The sequence below is a fragment of the Hevea brasiliensis genome, chromosome 5 (genome assembly GCF_030052815.1).
Source record: "Hevea brasiliensis isolate MT/VB/25A 57/8 chromosome 5, ASM3005281v1, whole genome shotgun sequence".
NCBI classification, from domain to species: domain Eukaryota; kingdom Viridiplantae; phylum Streptophyta; class Magnoliopsida; order Malpighiales; family Euphorbiaceae; genus Hevea; species Hevea brasiliensis.
Genome location: NC_079497.1, coordinates 7,434,964 through 7,458,503, shown reverse-complemented (window position 1 = coordinate 7,458,503; position 23,540 = coordinate 7,434,964). Strand labels below are relative to the sequence as shown.

At 35.4% G+C, this 23,540-nt stretch overlaps 2 protein-coding genes and 1 long non-coding RNA gene across 6 annotated transcripts; 1 reads left to right on the top strand and 2 right to left on the bottom strand.

The window, feature by feature from the left end:
* The first annotated feature begins 20 nt into the window (after window positions 1-20).
* LOC110637801 (uncharacterized) lies at window positions 21-18,705 on the top strand. Of its 4 annotated transcripts, none has more exons than XR_009148799.1 (9): window positions 21-2,214; window positions 2,296-2,369; window positions 2,625-2,716; window positions 3,058-3,140; window positions 15,792-15,863; window positions 16,792-16,892; window positions 17,160-17,319; window positions 17,447-17,607; window positions 18,379-18,705. It is a non-coding gene; the product is annotated as an uncharacterized LOC110637801 (long non-coding RNA). The 4 variants fall into 4 exon arrangements; XR_002491579.2 differs by lacking the exon at window positions 18,379-18,705 and having other exon boundaries at window positions 21-739; window positions 1,956-2,214; window positions 17,447-17,660; XR_009148800.1 differs by lacking the exon at window positions 18,379-18,705 and having other exon boundaries at window positions 17,432-17,660.
* LOC131179885 (uncharacterized) lies at window positions 10,599-12,085 on the bottom strand. Its single transcript, XM_058146788.1, has 2 exons — window positions 11,070-12,085; window positions 10,599-10,761 (listed from the first exon to the last, which is right to left on the bottom strand). The coding sequence occupies exon 1, from the start codon at window positions 12,048-12,050 to the stop codon at window positions 11,109-11,111; it is 942 nt and encodes a 313-aa protein (XP_058002771.1). The 5' UTR covers window positions 12,051-12,085; the 3' UTR covers window positions 10,599-10,761; window positions 11,070-11,108.
* LOC110637800 (uncharacterized) lies at window positions 18,412-19,085 on the bottom strand. Its single transcript, XM_021788130.2, has 2 exons — window positions 18,841-19,085; window positions 18,412-18,704 (listed from the first exon to the last, which is right to left on the bottom strand). Exons 1-2 carry the CDS (start codon window positions 18,945-18,947, stop codon window positions 18,578-18,580), a joined length of 234 nt encoding a protein of 77 aa, XP_021643822.1. The 5' UTR covers window positions 18,948-19,085; the 3' UTR covers window positions 18,412-18,577.
* Between the last annotated feature and the right edge of the window lie 4,455 nt (window positions 19,086-23,540).

Genomic DNA, 23,540 nt, shown 5'->3' with positions numbered 1-23,540 from the left:
ATAATGCAAATCCGTAAATAATTCGAATTAGTCAATTAGAGACGCAAGCAAATGGCTTAATCGTAAATAGAGGTTGATGTCATATTTGTAAATTTAATGAAAAGCAAGGGTAGCAACTAAGCCCTATCTTCTTCGTTCTGGCGATAGGTTTTGGAAAATCATCTCCTTTCGCCAAACTAGCCATCTGTCGTCGGTATCCGCTGAAACATGTTATAGCAGCCAACCTCAGGCCTCGTCGGGCTATATCATGGCTGAGCGACGCAGCTAGTTTTGGACAGCCTGGAACGCTTCATGACATGCGAGAGTTCGACAACCGAACGAGATAGCCATGGCAGCAGGGTCATAGGCTGCCTGCCCACGCCCCAGCACGGTGCGGGCAGCCAACACCCCCACCATTGCATGCTGGTCGTCTGGCACTTAGGGACAGCAGCCATGCTTGCTACTTTGTTGTTATTGCCTAATTTCCTCCTCTTTTTTATTTGTTGAATAATTTAAGATTGAGTTATAAAATTTCAAAATTATGAACCCAAATCGAGAGGTACAACATGAATATGACACCAATGTTGATTTTCATTTTGAAAGAGAAAAATGTGATGGCAATTTTCTTTTTTAAATACGATGGCTCTATTCCTTTGTCATATTAGAATTTATTTGATATGGGGCAAGTACAGTTACAATGGATAAGTTGAATGGGGTGGTGAAATCTGAATTATCTGGGATGCACTGGCCAGCGTTAGAGGTTAGCTATTTACTTAAGTTTTTTTGTATTCCTTGACCCTGACTGCTATCTCCTTGTTGTGTCATATATATTTAGTTGTATGAATTTTTCTGTTACTGTGCTATTTTCTTTAAAGGATTTTTTGCGAAAGTGGAAAAGCTAGGGGGAATATTTTAGTGAGAAGGGAAAATTATAAAAGTTTTTTTTTTCAATTATAATGAGAGGGAAGATTATGCCTGGGGATGTAGGACAGATTTAAAGAAAAATGGATAAGGAAATTTACTTGAGGCTTAAATTTTAATATCTTTCTAAGATATTGAAGACAGAGAGATGTGACTGCAACCAATCGTGCGGAAAGGTTAAATTTTTTAACTGGCTTTTGTCAATGTAATACTTATTATTATAGTCAATGTAGCACTTATTTTACTTTTTTTTTGGAACGGAGGCCTGTAGTAATCCTCCTTAAAACCAGAGTTGCACTTATATGTATGTGGCTTTATGATGATCTAGTATTTGCTTGAAAGGTCTAGCATAATGTTGTAAAACTATTCCTACATAAATAGCAATTTCAGTTGCATTCATTAATTAAGAACCATCTTTGATAATTTTATTTTATGTAGTCTGTGCTTAAAGGAATACCGAGAGCATATTGTCTCAAATGTTTGGTAATTAGGGTACATGATAGTAAATTCCTGCTTGTGGGGAAATATTCAACATGCATCTAATTTAGTGATAAAAAAATGTGTTGCACTAGTTTTGTCTATCCGGGAAATGGTTATTGGGTATATCATTTGTTGGTTATGTGTTTCCCCTTTATGGGCAAATATGATATTTGTCACTAGAGTGGTTTAGAAAATTTTTTTACAAAGTAACAAGTTCTTTCTCTTAGAATTGTGCTTACTGATGCTTGTATAATCTTCATTGTCTTTCATGTGGTTGTTTTGGAGTCAAACCTGAGGTTTATGATAACAACAATGCCTAGAATTAGAACATAGTCTGTATATGGTTATTCTTGTGGCAATTTGAAGGTACAGCAATCCAGAGAGCTGTTTCAATTTTTCAGTTTATTCTCTCTAATCTTTGCCCTTGTATAGGCTATTATATTTATATGTTATATATGTCGTCTTGTTTTATTATATGTTTTCAAATTTTTCTTTTTCTTGGCCACATAAGAGAATTTCATATTTCACATGTCATGCAACTTAATACATTTGTTTATTTGCTCAATACTTATAAGGCCTTGTCAGCTTGGGCGTGGTGGTGCTGGTTATGTTTGGTGAGTCTCTGAAGGAGTTCATGAGGATGAATGGAGGCATTCAGTTGCACCTATTCCTGCTGAGAAACTGGAGGGGTCCATGCAAGCTATAGAAGATGATTTGGAATTGTTGAATCTAGATGGCAGTGCTCTATCACCTTCTGAAGAGTTGAAACCTGACTTCAACAGTAATTATTCTGAAGGTGATGATGACTCTAAAGATGACACCTTTGAGAAAGAGGTAAAAAAGTGGACTGGAATGTTGATGAGAATTTCGCATAATGTCTGCTCATAACATTGAACATTCTATTATGTTTCACAGGTTGAAGCAACCTTTTTGAGGGCTGTTCATGAAAATATCAAAATTGACATAATCCTCACAATGAACTCACTCCGGTATGTTTTATTTATTTATTGTTGATATGCATATTCCTCTTAGTTTTGGTGCTTTATACTGAGTATTCAAAATCTGAAATCCTTCCTGTTAGCTTGCCTGTTCAAGGTTTAAATTTCTGTGTTTGACTTTTCTTTATTCATTTCTTTTGTGAGCTTTGTTTGTGCCAACTAATCGCTATTGCTTTAATATTCTTGGAGGGGATAAGCTGCACGCCTGTATTTTACCTAATGTCAGCTTTCCTGTCACACTTTCAGGTTGTCGTACAACATGACTTCTGCAGCCTGTGCTGGAGGAATATTTTATGCAATGATGAAGTTGGCATTAGAAACTCCACATACAGCTGCTGGTAGTTATTTTCTTTAGCCATTCTCGTATTTATACATTCATGTCAGCCTAGAGCATTCTCTTTTCTAATGATTTCATATGGACTTCTTCTGCTGGCTTTAGGAGTATGAAAATGTGATTTTTTATATCTTATGATGTAAGAAGCCATGAAAATGTGATTTCATATGAACTGGGCATGATTTCATAACTAGTTCCATCTTAGTAGAAGCATATCCAATTTTTAATCTTGTGATAACTTTTTTTATTTTTTAAAATGTATAGGATGGTGCTCTAGTTTTATTACTATTGTCACTTTTAGAGACTTGGTATTAAGTAATGCTAATGCATCTTTTTACCTCTCAGGTGAATTGTAGAAAAATGTTGCAAGTGTTGTAGCTACATGGCAAAAGCTGCTAAAGTTCTATGCAAAAGGAAAAGATGATCAGGTTTGCATTGTTGATATTATTGACTAGTTATTCTGTGTGTATCTTTGACCATTGGATTTTACGCATCATTCCTGTGATTTTAGAAAGACTGCCAAATTTGAGCTCTTTGTAGAATCCGACTTTATCTGGAAATTTTTGTTTCCTACATAATCTCCTGCTGTTAAATCCAGCTTTTGCTAGTTGTACCTATATTTACTTGTTTTACAAATTCGATTGTCTTTTTTATTATTTAACTTGCCATAACATTGGTCAAAGCTGATTTTATACTCAACTCAACTCAATTAAACCTTTATCCCAAAAATTTGGGGTCGGCTATATGGATTCTCTTTCTCCACTCTAAACGATTTTGAGTTAAATCCTCGAAAATATGTAATGCTTCTAGGTCATGTTATTCTATTCTCCTCTAAATCAGTTTAGGTCTACCCCTTCTTTTCTTTCTATTCTCTACCTTAATGTGGTCTACTTATCTAACTGGAGCCTCTGTATGTCTACAATTCACATGACCAAACTATCTCAATCTCCCTTTTCTCAACTTATCCTCAATTGACACCACTCCTACCTTTTCTCTAATACTCTCATTACGGACTTTATCTAGTCTAGTATGGTCACTCATCCACCTTAACATTCTCATCTCCGCAACTCTTATCTTAGACACATATAACTTCTTCAGTGCTCAACACTCACTACCATATAACATGGTCAGTCGTATGACTGTATGGTAAAATTTTCCTTTAAACTTATTGGGAATCTTGCGATCGCATAAAACTCTGGTAGCATGTCTCCACTTCAATCATCCGGCTTTAATCCTATGACTAACATCCTCCTCACATCCCTCATCTACTTGAAGGACTGAGCCGAGATATTTAAAGTGATTACTTTGGGACAGTATCACTCCATCCAAACTAACTCCTTCCCTATCACCAGTTCGGCCTTCACTGAACTTGCAATGCATGTATTCTGTCTTCGTTCTACTTAACTTAAAGCCCTTTGACTCTAGAGTACTTCTCCAAAGCTCTAGCTTTCTATTGACTCTTTCTTACGTCTCATCTATCAGAACTATATCATCCGCAAACATCATGCACCAAGAGATACTCTCTTGTATATGTTTCGTTAATTTATCTAAAACTGTAGAAAGAGATGATTCTCCTTAAATTTCAATTAATCTGTACATGGTTATATATATATATATAAAATTGATTCCTATAATTTTGTTCTACTAATTAGGAAGAAATCCCAAATAAGAAATTCTAAATAGGAATACAAAATACAGAATATACAGAGAAATAATATAGTGATTGACTTTCCATAACACTCTCCCTCAAGTTGGAGCATAGATGTTAATCATGCCCAACTTGTTACAAATGTAGTCAATCCTAGCTCCATTCAGAGCTTTTGTGAAAATATCTCTTAATTGCTCTCTAGTTTTGATGTGTCCTATTGAGATGATCTGTTGTTGAATCTTTTCACGAATAAAGTAACAATCAATCTCAATATGTTTGGTCCGCTCATGAAACACCGGATTAGAAGCAATATGGAGAGCAGCTTGATTATCACACCACAATTTCGCAGGCAGAGAGGTCTTAAAATCTGTCTCATCTAGTAATTGAAGTATCCACATTACCTCACATACTGATTGTGCCATGGCTCTGTATTCCGATTCAGCACTAGATCGAGAAACTACACTCTGCTTCTTACTTCTCCAAGACACCAAATTTTCTCCAACAAAAAACGCAATATCCAGTAGTTGACTTCCTGTCAACCTTAGATCCAGCCCAGTTGGCATCTGAAAAACATTCAACATTCAAGTGCCCATGATTACCAGATAACAAACCTCTTCCTGGAGCGCCCTTCAGATAACACAAGATTTGTCCCAAGGCTTCCTAATGAGCAACAGTTGGGGAAGACATAAACTGATTTTCCACACTAACGGCATAAGCAACAATTGGGGAAGACATAAACTGACTACAACACTAACGGCATAAGCAATGTCAGGACGTGTGACTGTAAGGTAGTTCAATTTTCCTACCAATCTCCTGTATCTCTCTGGATCTTCAAACAACTCACTATTCCCTGCTAACAGTTGTGAATTTGGAGTCATTGGTGCACTGCAAGGCTTAGCACCTAATTTTCCTGTCTCTGTCAATAGATCGAGGACATATTTTCTTTGAGACAAGAAAATACCCTTCTTACTTCTCATAACTTCAATACCTAAGAAATACTTTAACAATCCCAAGTCTTTGGTATGAAACTGGGTTTGGAGGAAGGTTTTAAGAGATGAAATACCTGCAGAGTTACTCTCAGTGATGACAATGTCATCCACATAGACTACCACGAGAATTAGACCAGCCTCAGATTGCCTATAAAATACTGAGTGATCACACTTACTCTTTTGCATAACAAATTCCTATACTGCTTCACTGAATCTCCCAAACCAGGCCCTAGGATTTTGTTTCAAGCCATAAAGAGACTTCCGAAGCTTACAAACTTTATCCAACTCCCCCTGAGCAACAAACCCAGTGGTTGCTCAATATACACCTCCTCCTGAAAATCATTATGAAGGAAAGTATTCTTGACATCCAATTGGTACAGGGGCCAATCATATGTAACTGCTAAAGAGATAAACAAGCAAACAGAAGTAAGTTTAACTACAGGAGAAAAAGTGTTAGAGTAATGAACCCCATATGTCTGAGCATATCTTTTTGCTACAAGGTGTGCTTTTAACCTAGCCACAGAACCATCAGGATTTACCTTTATTGTAAATACCCATTTGCAATTAATAGCTTTCTTACCAGTGGGCAAAAGCAACAGTTCCCATGTACCATTAGCATCTAAAGCCTCAATTTCCTCTTTCATAGCAGTACACCAGCCAGGATGAGACAGTGCCTCACCAACAGTATTAGGGATAGGAACAGAATCTAAAGAAGTAACAAAACACCAAGAACAAGAAGACAATTGATTATAAGAAACAAAAGAAGAGATAGGGTAAGTGCATGAACGCTTATCTTTACGAAGAGCAATGGGTAAGCCTAGGTCAGAATCATGATTAGTATGAAGTACAAGATCTCCCAACGAAGTAGCTGGTGGAGGATCTGAGTCAGGAATTTCCAATCTTCTGGAATAAACATGAACAACGGGAGAAGAAACAGGCTGTGAGAGAGGACTAGACATTGGTTGGACAGTATATATTAAGAGATCATCCTCCTCACCCTGATTCTCATACACAAATGATTGAGGAAAGAATAGAGTGGACTAAAAAAATGTGACATCTGCAGAAACAAGATATCGATTAAGAGTAGGAGAGAAACAGCGGTACCCTTTTTGGAACCGGGAGTACCCAAGGAAGACACATTTGAGAGACTTTAGATCCAATTTAGTAACCTATGGAAGAACATCACGCACAAGACAGGTACAACAAAAAATACGGGGTTCAACAGGGAACAAAGATTTTGTAGGAAACAAAGTAGTATAAGGAATATCCCCATTAAGGACAGAAGATGGCATACGATCGATCAAAAAACATGTCGTAGAAACTGCATTTGCCCAAAAGTGTTTAGGAACTTTCATATGAAAAAGAAGAGCACGAGTTACCTCAAGAAGATACCGATTTTTTCTTTCGGCCACGCCATTTTGGGATGGGGTATCAACACAGGAAGACTGATGAAGAATGTCATTTTATGTCATATAAGACTGAAATTGTGCTGAAAAATATTCTTTGGCATTGTCAGTTCTTAATATGCGCACAGAAATATTAAATTGAGTTTTGATTTTATTATAAAAGGCACAAAAGATAGAAAACAACTCAGAATGATTTTTCATTAAATATAACCAGATAACACGAGAGTAATCATTAACAAAAATAATAAAATAACGAAATCCAGTTTTAGAAGTAACAGAACAAGGACCCAAAACATTAGAAAGAACTAACTCAAAAGGGGATGAAGTCCGTTTATTAACTCTAGACACAGAAGGCAAACGATGATGTTTTGCAAATTGACATGACTCACATTCTAGTACTGATAAAGACTGAAACTGAGGATACAACTTCTTCATGGTAGACAAAGAAGGATGGCTTAATCTACAATGAGCTTCAAGAGGTGTTAAGGTATTGGAGCAAACAAGTGACCGTAGTACATGATTTTTCAGAATGTAGAGACCACCTGACTCACGTTTTCTATCAATAATCTGCTTCATCGTAAGATCTTGAAACAAACACTGGTCAGGAAAAAAAGAAACAGAACAATTTAAGGTACGAGTAAGTTTAAAAATAGAAAGTAGATTAAAAGAGAGTTTTGGTAGATACAAAACAGATGACAAAGAAATTGACAAAGTCGAGTTTGCAGTTCCAGAACCCATGACATAAGAAGTAGAACCATCAGCTAAAGTAACAGTAGAGGAAGTGAGATTAGACTGAAAAGTAGATAGAAGACTAGAATTACCTGTCATGTGATCTGTCGCGCCAGAATCAATAACCCATTTGAATGAGGAAGACACAAGGCATGTAGTAGATTTACTTGACTCAGCGTTCGCAGTGATAGGGGAATTGGTAGGCTTTAGAGATGCCTGATACTGGGAAAACTGTTCCAAATTGTAGAAAGGGATGTAAAAAGAGATGATTCTCATTGATTTCAATTAATCTGTACATGGGTATTTATATACAATTGATTCCTATAATTGTGTTATACTAATTAGGAAGAAATCCTAAATAAGAAATCCTAAATAGGAATACAGAATACAAAATATACACAGAAATAATATAATGATTGACTTTCCATAACACTCCCCCTCAAGTTGGAGCATAGATGTTAATCATGCCCAACTTGTTACAAATGTAGTCAATCCTAGCTCTATTCAGAGCTTTTGTGAAAATATCTCCTAACTGCTCTCCAGTTTTGATATGTCCTGTTGAGATGATCTGTTGTTGAATCTTTTCACGAACAAAGTGACAATCAATCTCAATATGTTTGGTCCGCTCATGAAATACCGGATTAGAAGCAATATGGAGAGCAGCTTGATTATCACACCACAATTTCGCAGGTTGGGGGGTCTTAAAACCTGTCTCATCTAGTAATTGAAATATCCACATTACCTCACATACTGATTGTGCCATGGCTCTGTATTCGGATTCAGCACTAGATCGAGAAACTACACTCTGCTTCTTGCTTTTCCAAGACACCAAATTTCATCCAAAATAAACGCAATATACAGTATTTGACCTCCTATCAACCTTAGATCCAGCCCAGTCGGCATCTGAAAAACATTCAACATTCAAATGCCCATGATTACCATATAACAAACCTCTTCCTGGAGCTCCCTTCAGATAGCACAAGATTTGTCCCAAGGCTTCCCAATGAGCAACAGTTGGGGAAGACATAAACTGACTTACCACACTAACGGCATAAGCAATATCAGGACGAGTGACAGTAAGGTAGTTCAATTTTCCTACCAATCTCCTGTATCTCTCTGGATCTTCAAACAACTCACTATCCCCTGCTAACAGTTGTAAATTTGGAGTCATTGGTGTACTACAAGGCTTAGCACCTAATTTTCCTGTCTCTGTCAATAGATCGATGACATATTTTCTTTGAGACAAGAAAATACCCTTCTTACTTCTCATAACTTCAATACCCAAAAAATACTTTAATAATCCCAAGTCTTTGGTTTGAAACTGGGTTTGGAGGAAGGTTTTAAAAGATGAAATACCTGCAGAGTCACTCCCAGTGATGATAATGTCATCCACATAGACTACCAGGAGAATTAGACCAGCCTCAGATTGCTTATAAAATACTGAGTGATCACACTTACTCTTTTGCATACCAAATTCCTGTACTGCTTCACTGAATCTCCCAAACCAGGCCCTAGGACTTTGTTTCAAGCCATAAAGAGACTTCCGAAGCCTACAAACTTTACCCAACTCCCCCTGAGCAACAAACCCAGGTGGTTGCTCCATATACACCTCCTCCTGAAGATCACCATGAAGGAAAGCATTCTTGATATCCAATTGATGCAGGGGCCAATCATATGTAGCTGCTAAAGAGATAAACAAGCGAACAGAAGTAAGTTTAGCTACAGGAGAAAAAGTGTCAGAGTAATCAACCCCATATGTCTGAGCATATCCTTTTGCTACAAGGCGTGCTTTTAACCTAGCCACAGAACCATCAGGATTTACCTTTACTGTAAATACCCATTTGCAACCAATAGCTTTCTTACCAGTGGGCAAAGGCATGATTCCCATGTACCATTAGCATCTAAAGCCTCCATTTCTTCTTTCATAGCAGCACACCAGCCAGGATGAGACAGTGCCTCACCAACAGTATTAGGGATAGGAACAGAGTCTAAAGAAGTAACAAAACACCGAGAACAAGAAGACAATTGATTATAAGAAACAAAAGAAGAGATAGGGTAAGTACATGAACGTTTACCTTTACGAAGAGCAATGGGTAAATCTAGATCAGAATCATGATCAGTATGAGGTACAGGATCTCCCAACGAAGTAGCTGGTGGAGGATCTGAGTCAGTAATCTCCAATCTCCTGGAATAAACATGAACAACGGGAGGCCGAGTAGGTCTAGAGACAGAAGAAACAGGCTGTGAGAGAGGACTAGACATTGATTGGGCAGTATATATTAAGATATCATCCTCCTCCCCCTGACTCTCATACACAGATGATTGAGAAAAAAATGGAGTGGACTCAAAAAATGTGACATCTGCAGAAACAAGATAACGATTAAGAGTAGGAGAGAAACAGCGGTACCCTTTTTGAATCTGGGAGTACCCTAGGAAGACACATTTGTGAGACTTTGGATACAATTTAGTAACATGATGACAAACATCACGTACACAACAAGTACAACTATAAATACTGTGTTCAACAGGAAACTAAGATTTTGTAGGGAACAAAGCGGTATAAGGAATATCCCCATTAAGTACAGAAGACGGCATACGATTGATCAAAAACATGTCAGAAAGCGCATCCGCCCAAAAGTGTTTAGGAACTTTCATCGAAAAAGGAGAGCACGAGTTACCTCAAGAAGATGCCGATTTTTCTTTCGCCACGCCATTTTGGGATGGGGTATCCACACAGAAGACCGATGAAGAATGCCATTTTGTGTCATGTAAGACTGAAATTGTCTTGAAAAATATTCTTTAGCATTGTCACTTCTTAATATGCGCATGAAATATTAAATTGAGTTTTGATTTCATTACAAAAGGCACAAAAGATAGAAAACAACTCGAGCGATTCTTCATTAAATATAACCAGGTAACACGAGTAATCATCAACAAAAGTAACAAAATAACGAAATCCAGTTTTAGAAGTAGCAGAACAAGGACCCCAAACATCGAATGAACTAACTCAAAAGGGGATGAAGCGTTTATTGACTCTAGACACGAGAAGGCAAGCGATGATGTTTTGCAACCGACACGACTCACATTCTAGTCTTGATAAAGACTGGCGAGGACACAACTTCTTCATGGTAGACAAAGAAGGATGACCCAATCTACAATGAGCTTCAAGAGGTGTTACGGTACTGGAGCAAACAAGCGACCGCGGTACATGATTTTCCAGAATGTAGAGACCACCTGACTCACGTCCTCTACCAATAATCTGCTTCGTCGTAAGATCCTGAAACAAACACTGATCAGGAAAAAAGGAAATAGAACAATTTAAGGTACGAGTAAGTTTACTAACAGAAAGTAGATTAAAAGAGAAATTTGGTAGACACAAAACAGATGACAAAGAAATTGACGAAGTCGGATTCGCAGTTCCAGAACCCATGACACAAGAAGTAGAACCATCAGCTAAAGTAACAGTAGAGGAAGTGGGATTAGACCAAAAGCGGATAGAAGACTAGAATTACTCATGTGATGCATTTGCACCAGAATCAATAACCCATTTGGATGAGGAAGACACAAGGCATGTAGTGGATTTACCTGACTCAGCGATCGCAGTGATAGGGGAACTGGTAGGCTTTAGAGATGCCTGATACTGGGAAAACTGTGCAAAATCCTCTGCAGATACCAAAACAGTTTTCTCAGAGGAAGATACCGTAGAATCCTCTGCTGCCATATTTGCCATCTGTGATCGCTGATTTTTCCTCTGAAGTTGCGGACAATTATATTTTGTATGGCCAGGCTCATGACAATAATAACAAATGACTCCTCTTGAGTCCTGATTAGAACTAGCCTCTCCATTACGCTGATTATACATTTGCCTGTAATTCCTCCTCTACTTCCTCTTCTATTACCCTGTTGTCCATTTGGATTACGGCTAATAAGAGCACTACTGGCAGGCTGTGAAGATTGGGTACTCTCTGTACGAAGGACCCGTGTGAATGTTTCATGCAAAGAGGAAATCTCAGAACTGGAAAGAATCTGAGATTTAGCAGTCTCATACTCTGAAGGAAGGCCTGCAAGAAAACTCATAACAGCCAGTTGCTCCCGTTGGGCCTGCTGAACTTTCACATCAGAACTAAAAGGCAACAATACATTAAGTTCCTCATATACCCGTTTAAAATCCATAAAATAAGCCGTGAGAGACTTATTCTCTTTCTCAGCACGGTAGAATGCCTTACAAACATCATAAATACGGGAGATATTCCCTTTACCAGAATACAGAAAATCTAAGTAATCCATCAATTCTTTAACAAATTCACAGTGATTAATTAAACTAATTACCTCACTGTGAATCGAGTTCCGAAGCTGCAAAAACAACCGAGCGTCCTCCCTTAGCCAAGTTTGTTGTGTATCATCAGTAGGTGGATCTTTAGTAAGGTGATCATCCTTATCAATGCTACGCAAATAGACCCTAACAGTCTTACTCCACTCCAGGTAATTTGAACCATTAAGTTTGTGTTCCGTGATCTTAGTCATCATCGGAATCACATCAGAAATAACATTCTTATTGTCTGCCATTTGTTGAGACAAAGAAACTAACCGAAACGCTAATCCAAAGTCTTGTGACAACAAAATAATCCAAAATCACAAATCAAGTAAATACCGTAATAGGATCGAGAGCCAAACCTCGAAGTCCTTTAATGGTGTAATCGATCGAACAAAGACACAGTGGTGGAATGAGGGGATTGAGGCGACGCTGGCAATGTTGATCGGAATCGAAACGGCCGGTCGGCGGCCAAGGTCTCTCCTGAGCTGGGTGGTGAGAACAAATAGTCACCCTAGATGGCCTGCTCTGATACCATGTAGAAAGGGATGTAAAAAGAGATGATTCTCATTGATTTCAATTAATCTGTACATGGGTATTTATATACAATTGATTCCTATAATTGTGTTATACTAATTAGGAAGAAATCCTAAATAAGAAATCCTAAATAGGAATACAGAATACAAAATATACACAGAAATAATATAATGATTGACTTTCCATAACACAAATCTTCTGCATACCAAAACAGTTTTCGCAGAGGAAGATATTGTAGAATCCTCCGCTGTCATATTTGCCATCTGTAATCGCTGATTTTTTTTTTCTGAAGTTGCGGACAATTATATTTTGTATGGTCAGGCTCATGGCAATAATAACAAATTACTCCTCTTGAGTTCTGATTCCCATTACGCTGATTATCTCTATTGCCTGTAATTCCTCCTCTACTTCCTCTTCTATTACCTTGTTGTCCATTTGGATTACGGCTAATAAGATCACTACTGGCAGGCTATGAAGATTGAGCACTCTCTGTACGAAGGACCCGTGTGAACGTTTCATGCAAAGAGGAAATCTCAGAACTGGAGAGAATCTGAGATTTAGCAGTCTCATACTCTGAAGGAAGGCCTGCAAGAAAACTCATAACAGCCAGTTGCTCCCGTTGGGTCTGCTGAACTTTCACATCAGAACTAAAAGGCAATAATATATTAAGTTCCTCATATACCCGTTTAAAATCCATAAAATAAGCCGTGAGAGACTTATCCTCTTTCTCAGCACGGCAGAATGCCTTACAAACATCATAAATACGGGAGATATTCCCTTTACCAAAATACAAAAAATCTAAGTAATCCATCAATTCCTTAACAAATTCACAGTAATTAATTAAACTAATTACCTCACTGTGAATCGAGTTCCAAAACTGCAAAAACAACCGAGCATCCTCCTTTAGCCAAGTTTGCCGTGTATCATCAGTAGGTGGATCTTTAGTAAGGTGATCATCCTTATCAATGCTACGCAAATAGACTCTAACAGTCTTACTCCACTCCAGGTAATTCGAACCATTAAGTTTGTGTTCCGTGATCTTAGTCATCACCGAAATCACATCAGAAATAATATTCTTATTGTCTGCCATTTGTTGAGACAAAGAAAACTAACTGAAACGCTAATCCAAAGTGCTTACAGCTGCAAAATAACCCAAAATCACAAATCAAGCAAATACCGAAATAGGATCTGAGAGCCAAACCTCAGAAGCCCTTTAATGGTGTACTGGATCAGGCAACAGCACACAATGATGGAATGAGGGGTTGAGGCGACGCCGGGGATGCTGATCGGAGTCGAATCGGCCTGTAGACGCGCCTCCACATGTCGGAGAGTGAAGAAACGGCGAGAACCTGAGTTGGGTGTGTGAGCCTCACGCGTTTGGATTTCGGCGACTGGATTAGAGGGGACGGCCGGTCGGCGGCCAAGGTCTCTCCTAAGTTTGGTGGTGAGAACAAATAGTCACCCTAGATAGATGACCTGCTCTGATACCATATAGAAAGAGATGATTCTCCTTAAATTTCAATTAATCTGCACATGGGTATATATATATATATAATTAATTCTTATAATTGTGTTCTACTAATTAGGAAGAAATTCTAAATAAGAAATCCTAAATAGGAATACAAAATATAGAATATACAGAGAAATAATATAGTGATTAACTTTCCATAGCAAAAACTAATGTAGAAAGGTAAGGGCTTACAGCTGAACCTTAGTGCAATCCAACTGAGATAGGAAAATCTCTTGTGTCCCCTCCCACTGTGCGCACAATAGTAGTTGCTCCTTCATACATGTCTTTCAACACTTGTACGTACCTAATAGATATCTCTTTTGTTCTAATACTCTCTATAAGACATCTCTTGGAACACTATCATAAGCCTTCTATAAATCTTTCCTCACATATCTATATTTCTCCATCAAGTTTCTAATGAGAAAAATCGCTTCCATAGTTGAACGACCAGGCATGATGAAGCCAAATTGATTGGGAGAGATATAAGTATCATGATGTAGTCGATGTTCTACAACTCTCTCCCACAACTTCATAGTATGACTCATGAGTTTAATTCTCCTATAGTTTGAGCAACTCTGTATGTCTCCCTTATTTTTAAAAATAGGTACTAAAATACTCCTCCTCCATTCATTAGGCATTTTCTTTGAATTTAGAATCTTATTAAACAATTTAGTTAACCATGTCACTTCCATATCTCTCAAACATTTTCACACTTCAATTGGTATTCCATCGGGTCCACAGGCTTTACCCAATTTCATTCTCTTAAGTGCTTCCTTTACTTCTAAAGATCTAATCCTTCTAGTATAATTCACATTCTTTTCTATTGCTCTGTAGTCTATATTCACGCTATTACCATTTTCACTATTATTAAAGAGATCATCAAAATAATTTCTCCATCTTTCTTTAATGTCTTCATCTTTCACCAATACTTTTCCTTCTTTATCCTTAATGCACCTAACTTGATTGAGATCTTGACATTTTTGTTCCCTTCTCCTTGCTAATCTATAAATATCTTTCTCCCCTTCTTTAGTTCCAAGTTTCTCATATAACTTTTCAAAGGCCTGTGCTCTTGATTGACTAACTGCCTTTTTTACTTCTTTTTTTGCTATCTTGTACTGTTCATATGCCTTATTATTATCACACTTAGGTAATTTCTTATACCATTCTCTCTTTCTTTTCACTGCCTTTTGTACTTCCTCATTCCACCACCATTTCTCTTTTGAGGGTGGTCCATGTCCTCTAGACTCTCCAAGTACTTTTCTAGCTACTTCTCTGATATTTGATGCCGTCTGTATCCACATATCATTGACCTCCATATCCAGCTTCCATGCTTCGGACTCGAGAAGCTCATTTTTGAACTTCACTTGCTTTACTCTTTTGAACTTCCACCACTTTGTTCGAGCTACACTATTTCTTCTAACCTTACTTGAATTGTTCATAAATTTGACATCCAAGACTACTAACCGATGTTGACTTGTTAAAGCCTCTCCCGGAATAACCTTACAATCCTTGCATAGAGTTCTATTTGTCTTCTTGGTTATACATGCAATGGATTTATTAACAGATCAATAGCACAGTATTTTCTTTATATTTCTTTCTTCTATGTATTGGTCATCAACCAATGGTGACATTTTGAATAGTTTCGTATATAACTTGAACTTTTGACTATAAAATTTATTCTATTTAGGTCAGTTATATCCTATCTGAAATTTCTTCTTCTTCTTCTTCTTCTTCTTCTTCCTCCCCAGTATTGCACTTTGACGCTAAACTTCACATCATAGAGAGATTAAATTTTCTTACTGGTTTTCACACTTACTTTGGATATGGTTGCATCACTGTCAAATAGTTGATTGAGTGAAAATTTTGAGCTTGTAACATTCCTTGCTCATTTCATACATTAGTTTTGTCAGTTGTAATTGGGTACTAACTAAATATCATTAATGGACAGATTGAAATGATATTGAAATTTGAAGAAATGTGTCTAGAGCCTGCTAAGGAGTTCTGGCCAACATTTTCCCAGGTATCTGTGTATCATCTGCAACCTATTAACCAAACGTTGTATCTGACCAATTCAGTCTTATATTTGGTCAGCACATAACGCAGTCCTGGTTTGATAGTCGGGATTATTCAAATTGTAAGCCAATAAACTGAGCCAATCTGATCCTAAAAGTTTGCTGAAATATAGTTCAACATCAAAGGGTTAGAAAGTTTGCATTACTTAATTTCTGCATCCATTGACAAAGGCAATGTCACATGTACATTTGGAGACAATACACTTGGTTTTATGACGTTACCAAAAAACACATCTTTGTGTGGCATATGATGCAAGAAAGTTGGTTAATTTGATGGTCCATCCATACTGCTTCCCTTTAGACTGGTTCAGGAAATGGAATTAAGTTAATTGAGGAGTCACACAGACTTCAAACACTCATGAGTTTTGAAAATATTTTTCATTTGTGCGCATATAATTTTTAACACAATTTTGTGCTTAACCACTTAAAGTAGAAACATAATATTGTTTACCATATAAGATGTCGTTGAGGTAAATAAAATCAGGTTGGGGAGAATTTTGTGGTAAGATGATTATAGATTCTGTTTCACGGTGGTTCTGTTTTTGTTAGTTAATTACGTTTGAATTTGGTTAATCTTTGAACCAAATGAACCAAACCTATTCCATTTCCATCTCTATTAAAAAACCTTTTTAATGCAGAAAGTGGTTGCTTCGGCATTCTCTTTAACATTTATTCTCTCATTTTCTTTTGTATGCTAGATTATTGAATGAGAAGAATTTCTGAATTTTAATCTCTAGTTTTATTTACTCCGTTGTACATGCATAGTTTTATATACTTCATTATAGGTCAGTAGCCCAGGGTATGATGTTTTCTCCTTTGTAATGCTGATTCTTTTAGCTTTATTTTCTCTTAGATTTTGCATCTTTTATATGATAGACATTTTAGAAGAGGATGCCATATTAAGATGGGCTGATGAGAAAAAGGATGCTGAAGAATAAGATAAAGTTTTTGTAAAGCAATCAGAAAAGTTTATTCAGGTAAGATTTAATGCTCATTTTCTCTAGTTCTTATATTGATTTATTAATTATTTTTTGCAAGCGTGCACCTTTGGTTGGATGCCAATCACCTGTTGGAACCCGCCATGGTCTTAAATATCAGAGAGGTGATACATGAAAATGGAGCAGTGCTTGCATACATTTTAAGATAGAAGAATTAAACATATCTACTTTTATTTCATGACTCATTTCAACTTGATGTATGATTGCATCATGGCATATATACGTTACAGTTTTTCTTTGGTGTAGTGGTTGAAAGAGGCACCCAAAGAAGAATCTGAAGAAAAAGACTAAGATTGGAGAAAGAGACCCATTTCATAATTGAGATTGTAAAGAAGCTGATTTCAGTGGTGACAATGTCAGATGGATGCTTTGAATTGAGATTTTTATGTATCATCTTTCTTGTGAGGTACTGGTTTTCAGTTATAATAATTAGCTACCCATATTAAATTCATTACAGTGATTAAGTTCTTTCCATTAATCTGCTGTTATTTTTTAACCTTTTGGGTGACATGCGCAAGATTCCATTTGTGTAGATGAAGTTAAAGCTTTGGTTCGCCACAACTCTCAATCTTGGCGATTTTAAAAAGTTGGAGGATGTTGACCAAGTCCCTTTGTATTACCTGACAGGAATCTTTTTCCTTGAAACATCTCAAGAATCTTTGACATAGATCAGGATGCTAAACTCTCACATCAGGTTATTTGTAATTCTTTTCTTTAGTGAATGATAAAACTCGGCCTTTGGTGCTAGTGTGGGAGGAAAGTTATATATGCTTTGTGTGAGCTAGAAAGGTTTCATGCTGCAGGCATTTCCATTATTGCCATAGGAGACACAAAAAAGCAATACATAGGGTTTGTTTGGTATGAGGTTAATAAGAGTTTATTGTTACTTTTGTAACTTATAATCCTATTAATGTTGTTTTGAATTCTTAAAAAGATTAGGTTAACTTTTCACCTCATTAATATTTGCGTTAGGATTAAATGTTAATCTTAGAGGAGTCTAGGTTAATTACAGTTAAAACTTATGAGGGTAATATTTAACTCTTGATTTTTTAACTTTATATCAAAAATATCATTAATTTCATTGTATACAGACAATGCTTACTTGTTTCTGCTGTAATAATTTGCATTCCTTTCCAAATTTTCAATCTCTGATTCATCTCTACACATTTTCATTGAATGAAACCTTTATTTTATTTTAGCCTTAAAACTTTGTGCCTTTAGTTGCCAAGAAGAAGAGATTGTTAATGCTTTCAAGTAAACTTCATGGAAAAACTTGATGAGCTGCGTTTCGCAATTGCAAGGATAGGAATCTTTTAGATAATTTTTAGCAAAGTTATGTTTTTCTATTGCTTTACTCATCCTACCCTCTTGTAATTATGCTTGAGTATCATCAATTTATTCTTGAGTTGCAAGGAAATGAGCTGAACTTTTTCCTCACGAAGGCTTGGTGGGGTGGCTTGCTCAGGTGAACGCAGGATTCTTAAGTAGTGGAACAAGGGAAACAAGATGGACAATCTTCTTATAAAAATGGGCTAACAATAATACAAATGATCAGACAAGCTACTCAGCAACATACAAGGAACGTAAGGTTACATGCATATCTTGATCTTGCTAATGCAATCACAACGATAAACAAATAATCAGGCAAGCGTGGCTGACAGAATTCAGAACCGAGGAGGTCCCGGAGGCGGAGGGCCAAATGGGCCTCCGGGTGGTCCGCCTGGAGGTGGACCACCAAATACTGGTCCACAACAACTCTCTAGGATGCAGCAGCAGCACAGGAAATACATACTGCCAAGGAAAAATCAGAAAACAGATACGATCAGCAAATGTAATTTTATCATAGAGGAATCTGCTTGATTCTTTTAACAACTACATGCTTAATTATGGAGTATAATAACGTGATAAAATCAGGAAAGTAGCTCACCAAGAAGATGCAATCCTGCATATGCCATTACAGAGAAAATCACAGCAGCCACAAATCCCTGGTCCTCCGGGAGGTCCTCCTGGTGGCGGTCCCCAACCTGGCGGCATCTTCCTTTTCTCTCTCTCTCAAATTATTTAGACTCTTTGATATACGCTATCACAAGAAATGCTATGAAGTTAAAGAGACAAGAACACTTGAGGAGCTATACACACACACACACACACACACACACACATATATATATATATATATATATATATATATTTACGGTGATGGACTATCAAGAAAAAGAAGGAAACAGAGAGGTAAATGATTAAGGATTCTTGAAACCTCGATGAAAACCGTGGACTAGCAAGTAGAAAAACCTTACAACAAAGTTTGTTGGGGTTTAGGATAAGCGTCTGCTGAAATCCACACTTCTTCCAAACCTAATATTCAACTCAAACCAACAATTTTGAAGTTCCTATGCTTTTTTTGAAATTACCCATTGTCCTTGGCCCATAGTAATGTATAGTGGCACAATGTGATTGGTGTGGGCATTGAAAAGGATGGAGAAGGATGACTAAAAATGGTGGAGTTACGTGGGAAAATTGGAACGTGATATGAAGGTAGGCACTTGGTGGACCTACCACATTGTCTATTTTTGGGTTTGCATAGAAATATCTAGTAGTCTGGGACTCCTGTGGATTGCCACCCAAATGTAACGTTGTGAATGGTTAATGTGTTTGGATTTTCTCGGTTTTTGATTTTTGAAGTATGGGATTGTTCATTATGGTAGAAAACTTGAATCCATATGTAACTTTCTGGGTGATAATTAACTTGGGAGTTGCTAACGACTATGAACTTTGCTTCCGCCAGCAAGAAGCTTCTCATGAGCATTGTGATTTTGAGTTTCATGGAGATGACTCATTTGTGTACTAGCTCACTAACTGATATGACTTGGGCACATATTGTGTTTTTTGTATGGCTAGCTCGCTTTGCATGATAACATTCTGTGTGGCCCCGGCCGGGTAGGGGCTCTTCTATTGAGGTTCTAAACCAGAACTCAGTTGGACTCAGTTGGACTCAGTTGAAATAGCTGAGTCTAATAGAGGATAAACAATTTTTTTTTTATAAAAAAAAAGTGGTGACATGAGAATGGTATATGGACTAAATCATTTTTAAATCAAAATCGAAACAATAAAAAAAATTAGAATTAAAATCGAGATTAAACCAATTCAACTTTAGTTAACCAATCCAATTCCAATTCATCCTGACTAGGCCTTCAACTATCCGAACCAGACCCATGGCCAGGCTACTGTGTTTTATTACTCCTCTGTGAAGTAGTTGTGTAACTTATGCTTTATTTAGACCAACTTAATTAAGTTTTTGGTTCTTAAATTAAATTAATTAACTTTTAATTCTGAATTAACTAGCGTCTTTTCTTCCATTCAATATTACTTTTAATTTCATGTATTTTCTTTATTTATATTTAAAGTTGAAATGAAATATTATTATGTAGTTTTTTTTTTTGTATTTAACAAAATTTATTATTTGATCCTTTAATTTTGAAAAATATATTAATTAATCTTTATATTTTTATTTTTTTTACTCTTTAGTCCTTTTACTTAGTTTAAATCAAAACTTTTATTAATTAATATATTTAAAAAAAGAAAAATAAACGCAAGAAGATTTAATTTGAATTTAATAAGATTAAGCAAGGAAAGGAAAACAAATTAGCCTACATAGAACAGAATCAAGATGTCCCCATACATTAAAACATTATGATCATCATATCCTCTGCCATGGAAGTGCCACCGCCACCCATAGAAAGCTATAACTATATATTACAAATAAATTATCAATACGACGTCGACCATGAAAACTCTTCCTGCATAAAATATTACAGGATGCAGCTGATCTGATCATCATGGGTGTGGTGGACCGAACGGGCCAGGTGGGCCCATTGGACCACCGAAGCAGTCTTGCAGTAACCAGCAACAGCACAAGAAGCTCAAGCTGTAAAGCACACAATCAACAAAAATACTATCAAATTAAAAAAAAAAAAAGCTAAAATTAAATTTGAGGAAAATATAACATACCAAGCAGCTATGATGTTGCAAAAGCCATGGAAAAGACCTGGTGGTGGTGGACCCCATCCTGGTGGCCCAGGTCTTCCTGGTCCCATTGCTCAATTCCTTGGATAGCTATCAAAAACAAAAGACTAATAAAGGGTTATCAAGAAGAGACTGCAAAATGATGGTAAGAGACGTAAAGAGTTTGAGGAGCTTTTTATAGGAGATTTTGCTTAGGGTAGAAGGATTGAGTAGAAGCTTCCTACATATCACCATTCACCTGTTTTTATTTTCCAATCCATTCTTACCTGCTTACAGTTTTCACCTGCTATTCTTATATATACCTAACATTCAAAGCTAGTATACTATTTAAAGAAAATTGTATAATTTTGATATAGTATTCTCGGTGCAGCTTTCACACGCTAATATTAAATCCTTATTGGGTATCAGCGTAGTATCAATTAAAACACTATCTTTTTTTTTTTTATCTTTGTTTAAATTAAGAGAATGGTTCATAAAAAGTTAGGAGTGAGTATTATTTCAAATTAAATAAATGAAATCGAACTACCTTAATTCGGTAATTCATTTCGATTTTTAATATAACTTGGTTCAGTTCAATTTTATATTATAAAATTTTTAGTTATTTCGGTTCGATTTAATTTTAAAGAGAAATAATCGATTAAACCGAACTGAACTGAATATGTTTATTAATTTTTGAATCTATTTATTTTTATGGGGAATTTATGAATTATATGTAATTATATATATAAATTATTTAATTTCATTGATTAATGGTCGTTATGTTCAAACCAAAATCAAAATCAGATCAAATAACTTAAAAATCAAGTTTAAATTAAAAAATCAATCAAAAATTAAAATTGATCAGTTTGAACCTATCCGAACCGAAATAGAACCGAAATAGAGCGGTTTGGTTTGATTTAATTTTTCATCTATTTTGATTTGATTTGATTTTTAAAATATATAATTTAATTTTTATAATTTAATTTAGTTCAGTTCGGTTCGATTCGGTTTGAACCGAATGCTCACCCTTATAAAAAGTTATCCTTCTAGTTTTAAGAGGTTAAGGGAACGCTTTAATCAAAGTTAATGAAATGATGTCACTATTTTTATTACTAATAATAAATAACTAATAAAATAACTGATAATTACTAAAATAGTTGACAAATATTAAAACAACTGATATTATCAAATAGTACTTAAATTACCCTTTTCAAGTAATTTTAAAGGTATATTTTTTTATATTAGCCTGATGTATTCAAAATAAATAATTTTAGAGTATTCCCAATAGAGTTAAACGCTGGTAATGAGTATTTTCATCATTGTCAATTGAATTAATACTATTAAGTGAGGTGCGAATTTTTTATTAAAAAAATTATTATAATAAAATAGTATAACAATTAAAAAAAAAATACTTTAGTAATTAATAGGTTGGAGAGTTAAAATACATGAAGAAAGATTCTGGTTTAAAATTTCATCTAGATAGAAAGGTTTCCATAATATTAAGATAAGTCTATGAATATTTATGTGTATTTTAAATATATAGTTTACTTTATTAGATGTGGCTTTTCATTGCAATCTAATCAAGTGCCAAATCCCATCAAGGCAAAGTTGATTAGACAAAAAAAATGTCAAATTTGGGATTTTTCAAAGTTGAAGTTGGCATGATTTATAATAAAATTTTCTTATGTTAAGTAGATTTAGATTAATAAATGGGAATAATTTAAAAATTTGCCTTTTTTATAGAGAAATTAGGAAAATTTATTTAACTTTAAATTTGTCAATTAAATATTATAATTTCAACCATTGTATCAAGTTCAATTATGTTAAATAATTGCTCTTAACAGGTGTGTATATATATATATATATATATATATATATATATATATATATAAGGATGAAAGTAATCAAATGTCTCATGGAAGGAGAGATATGATATATAAATTTTAGTAATTTTGTTTTCTCTCCCTTCCCCATAATTATTTCAAGTCTCAATTTATAACCCTAACTCTTCCATTCCCCATAGTCAATATACATGCAAATCATAAGGAGAAAGTTACTGGTTGCCTGCCTCTACGGTTTTATATATGCTACTTCTTAGTTGTTTGTAGGTTAAGAGTATTTTACTTAACTTATGAAAATTAACTTATAAGTAATAAGTTAATTTAAACTTATGAACATTTAAAATTTTAAATCAGTTAATATATTTATTAAAAAACAACTTATAGACATTTATTATAAAATAATTAAAAAAATTTTATAAATCAAATTTATAATTAAATTTTAAAAATTAAATAAAAATAATATGATAAATATTTGATTTTATATTGTTTTTCCAAAAGAAATGATATTGAGCTGTTCTTAAAAAAAAATACTATCTAAAAAATGTTTATTAAAGACCTTTAAATTTTAATTTTAATTTAATATATTATAATCATAGAAATTTTAAAACAAGCAAAATAAATTTTTAAAATTATATATTTTAACAATATTTAAATTGATGTATGCTCATTCTGTATGGGAATACTCATTAGAGGGGACAAGAAGAGCACTTGATAAATTTTCTTGCAACTTCATACATTCTAATCACAAAGATAGGATAATGAATGCAGTTAAAAGCAAACATAA

Coding starts and splice junctions, on each gene's coding strand:
- LOC131179885 (XM_058146788.1), bottom strand. CDS start 12,050: ATGGCAGACAATAAGAATGTTATTTCTGATGTGATTCCGATGATGACT.
- LOC110637800 (XM_021788130.2), bottom strand. CDS start 18,947: ATGCCGCCAGGTTGGGGACCGCCACCAGGAGGACCTCCCGGAGGACCA. Junction 18,705..18,840: donor TGCAGGATTGCATCTTCTTG/GTGAGCTACTTT, acceptor TTTCCTTGGCAG/TATGTATTTCCTGTGCTGCT.